General features: G+C 34.5%; 1 protein-coding gene across 2 annotated transcripts; it reads left to right on the forward strand.

Moving 5' to 3' along the window:
- The first annotated feature begins 2167 nt into the window (after window positions 1-2167).
- LOC119636540 (nuclear pore complex protein Nup75) lies at window positions 2168-3960 on the forward strand. Of its 2 annotated transcripts, XM_038031935.1 has the most exons (5): window positions 2168-2244; window positions 2313-2425; window positions 2482-3192; window positions 3254-3726; window positions 3789-3960. In XM_038031935.1, the coding sequence occupies exons 2-5, from the start codon at window positions 2399-2401 to the stop codon at window positions 3943-3945; spliced, it is 1368 nt and encodes a 455-aa protein (XP_037887863.1). In that variant the 5' UTR covers window positions 2168-2244; window positions 2313-2398; the 3' UTR covers window positions 3946-3960. The 2 variants fall into 2 exon arrangements, with proteins under 2 accessions (XP_037887863.1, XP_037887864.1); XM_038031936.1 differs by lacking the exon at window positions 2168-2244 and having other exon boundaries at window positions 2255-2425.
- Window positions 3961-4126: the final 166 nt, after the last annotated feature.

The following is a 4126-nucleotide window of genomic DNA, read 5'->3' on the forward strand; positions in this document are numbered from 1 at the left end:
TTGGTTGTGAACGAACTAATACGTATCGCTAAAATTATGTGCGTTATGTGTTTACGTTTTATGCGTTTAAATGACGCTCTACGCATTTTTTTAAATTATTAAATTGAAATCATGTTCAAATTTTTTAAATTTCGTCTAAAGCACAATTTTTCTTGTAGTGTGATCAAAAAAATGGTGGGAACTCACTAAGTACGTCAAATAACAGTATTCGCGTTAGAAAAGCTGATTATTAGAAAAACAATCTAAGTGTCTATAGAACTAGAATCAGCTTATAGTTCTTGTTAAAGACATAGCTCGAAGAGATTTCGCATTTTGGGTTGATGATTCTTGTTAGCGAACAATATTAAATAAAGTACTGTTAAACAGTCTTAAACAGTCTTAAGCACTTCTAAACAATTGGAAAAAATAGAGGATTTCAACATCAAAGCCACACCCTCCACACAAAACCAAAATTTAAAGAAGGAAATGTGGAAAAATTAGTTAATAAACTAAGACGACAGCACTTATTTGACCTCAGGAAATCTAGCCTGGCTTTTCATATATAGATTCCAATGCGTATGATTTATAATTTAAACAAAGTCGACCAACAATTATCTAAAAAATTGCCCCTTATTTCTAGAATAGTCAATGAATCAATAATATCTAAATAAGGGGCCTTTGTTGCGTGTATCAAAAAGAAATTGAACAATTTCGAATATTTAAGATTGCATTAACTGTATTTATTTAATAAATTATATATATTATATATATCAAATAATATCAAAATGTAAAAAACAATGTATTACAATTCGTTTTTTTAATAATAATATTGCGACGCTGAAAAGCACATACATGCTCCACATTACATCCTTCACTACCTTTCACGTATTTGTTCAGTATAGCGGAAATCTACGAGTTCAATACTTGAAAGCGTCTCATAAGGTCTATCATGCGTTTAAGCTTCTGCACAATTTTAATAACAATTAGATATATATAATTCAGTAAGTATGGAAAATTAAGTAACTATTAAAAGGCTGAGACTTACAATCGCTATGATATTTTCATCTCATCGGCAAGCTGCAGTCTTAAGATGTGGTAACAAAAGGCGAAAATTTCAAAACGCATTTGTGATGCACATAAAGCTATTAAAACTTTCTTGTTTTATTTTCAATACTTTGTGCTATTGATTACTCTCACTGTTCTCTCGATTAGCGGGACTAATGGTATTTGCAAAGCATTCATTACTAACAACTGGCTCATCTTTATGTTCATTCTTCATATCACTTTGTAGCACTTTAGATTTGGCGCCTTTTCTACCTGGTGCAGTTTGTAAAATTTCATTTATCCAAGAAATGCGTTCAGTTACACGGATTAAAATCTCAAAAACTGTGTTCTCATTTAATGCAACTAACTGCTTTTGTCAAAACTACCGATCTTTTTTTTCTAATTTATCTTACGTATATCTTTCTATGCCTCTCTGCTCTCAGCCTATTCTTGTTTCTTTCTTGTCCGGTTCTCTTTTTCCGGATTAACGGTACTGACCTTGAACTTGCTTTCACAATATTTCCACATCCACAAATAATCTATACATGCGGTCTTGCTCCCCGATGATTTCTACTTCTGTCTACAAAAAAGCGGAAATAATAACCTTAACCGTGCGGTTGTACTTGAGGAAGAGTTCAAAATTTCAACGAAAAATTTTCTTTCATGAATTTGTGCCTAATAGACCAAGAGACTCCAACCGTCTATAAAGTCAATTACAAAAACAAATTGATTTTCCAAACAATTTTGGCTAAGTTTTCCATAAATTGAGGAATATATAAAATATATAACGTAATTTATAGAAGATCTTTGTCGTCTGAAAGTACAATAGTATCTGTAGTTCACGCTTTCCGATTTGTAACGGTTTTGGATTTGAATGTACGAAGTTCAAGTACATGTTGAATTTTGAAGCGGACATAATGAATTTCAGTTTTTGTGTTCTTTGAAAAATTCTTAAGGGGCTTTTTAATCTGAAATCCTTTCACTGAGCAGGAAATTTTCTTCGTATAGACAGCGAAACAAAGCACATCCGCCAATGTACGATATTTGTTTTATCATTAGCTAAAAAAACACTACGGCAACGACACGATACAATCCGTACTTCTTTAATACTAATCAAAATCGAAATATATGTACAAATAGCAGCAGCTGTGTTTCACAAAAACCAAGTATTTTGCGCTCTTGTAAAAAAGCTGCACATTTATGTTTGGTACTAAACATTTCGTAAGTGATTAAAATCCAAGTTTTTCGATTTATCGTAAAGCAATTGAAGTGTTCAAAATTTTTGCCAGGTTTTTTACTAGTAGAGTCTACGTAACAATAATTATCAGTGAAACACTGCCTCTACACGTATTTATTTTGTGAATTTTTACTAAACATGCAAGAACAACAATCACCGGCTTTTGTAAGTATATTTGCCGCATAGTTCGCTTAAAATATGTAATGAAATTCTTCTATAAGAGTATCGTGGATCCTCTCAGTACAAGCTTTGGCAACACATTAGCGGGAAAATTCGTATGGGGCAATAAATTAGCTGTTTATGCCTTCCGTCCGATAACAGCAACTACAAGAGATGAGCCCACGGAAGATGCCGGCAAAAAACCGGTTAACATTCATTTCTTGCAACCCGAATTTATATTCGATGATCCTATACTAAGAAGCCTAATAGCTGAGGCTAGTTCGACCTTTGTAGCTTTACAGAAACTCAACTGCAAAGGATACAAAGCGGACTATATAAAAATTTCCCGAACGTATCGCAGTATCATAAGAGCTTGCCTTGAAAAGCTGCAGGAAGCTGCCAGTTCAACAGAACCAGAGGCCATGGAAAAATGCGAATTATATCAACAATTTATAGCAATATTTTACTCCATAGAATGTGTTTGGCATTTAAGCGAGATTTTATTTCTGCATCCCAGTAATTCACATGTGGTAGTGCCGCAACTTTTAGAATGGGTGCGCTTTCATTTTCCATCGTACGAACGTATGGCCACTGATTTATTGCTATTGGGGCCAGATGGCAGCAAAAGCGATGAATATTGGCCATGTTTGAAGGGCTTAATCATGCAGGGCCAAGTGGATGTAGCTAGAGCATTATTGCAATTGCATCCCCAGGCAGGGAGTGCAGCATACGAAATAGCAGAACAGATTTTGAAAACTATGCCTACCTATAACGTTAGTTTGTGGCGTTTATAATGCGTCCTGTATATTTACATCGAACTTTAACTCTCTTTAGATTCTAGGCGGTTTTTCAGTACAAAAATTTCGCTCTCAATGGCAGTATTGGTTAACAGACACAGAACGTAAGCTAGCTGCTAACACTTTATCTGTAGAGCCTTATTTGGAGGAACTAATTCAGCTGGTGACAGGAGACACTGAAATTTGGAACACTCAAATTCATAATTCGCAGTACTGGTACGAACATCTGCCTGGTCACTTGTTTTATACAAATCCGGCATGCACACATTTTGAATTGGGCGCAATAGCAAATGCTTGGTTAGAACGTTGGGCCTCTTTGAAAAGTTATGATAACATAGAGCATCTCTTAAAGCACTTAGATAAAGTGATATTGAATTTAATGGAGAATAATATGCATCAAGTGATACATTCCATTCAGCTTATGGCTGATAACCAATGGTTCGTGACGCATCTCACGGACTTGCTGTACAATTGCGGACAACTACAGTTAATGGGGCAACATCAACTAAAGTAAGTTTCACACTAAAATGAAAGAAACTAGAGAACGTTTACAAACGCATTCAAGTTTTCAGTGATTGCATCAAGTTAAGGGATTCTTTGCTCTACGAGTTTGGCAGTAATCTGATGACGAGGAATTCCTTATGGCAATTGGGCATGGATTACTTGGAGTATTGTTCAGAACAGGGTAAGATACCACCTACCGCAAAAATGACAGCAATTCTTTACTAAATTCCTGCATCAACAGATTTTTTGATTTACGGTTTTTAGTTTTTTTGTGTAGGACACAAAGTTACAAGTGACTAAATTTTCTCTTTTTTCACTTTTTTTGACATTTTGTGCTTATTATAAAGCAAACAAGACTTAATGTTTAAAACTGTTTTGTACATTCCTTAAATGAAGACTTATTATC

Source organism: Glossina fuscipes, unplaced genomic scaffold, assembly GCF_014805625.2.
Source record: "Glossina fuscipes isolate IAEA_lab_2018 unplaced genomic scaffold, Yale_Gfus_2 28, whole genome shotgun sequence".
Classification (NCBI taxonomy): domain Eukaryota; kingdom Metazoa; phylum Arthropoda; class Insecta; order Diptera; family Glossinidae; genus Glossina; species Glossina fuscipes.

Bases quoted from the DNA above. Each gene is read 5' to 3' on its own strand.
- LOC119636540 (XM_038031935.1), top strand. From the start codon at position 2,399: ATGCAAGAACAACAATCACCGGCTTTT. The intron at 3,193-3,253 runs GTTAGTTTGTGG...AACTCTCTTTAG, and splicing joins AAACTATGCCTACCTATAAC to ATTCTAGGCGGTTTTTCAGT. The intron at 3,727-3,788 runs GTAAGTTTCACA...TCAAGTTTTCAG, and splicing joins ATGGGGCAACATCAACTAAA to TGATTGCATCAAGTTAAGGG.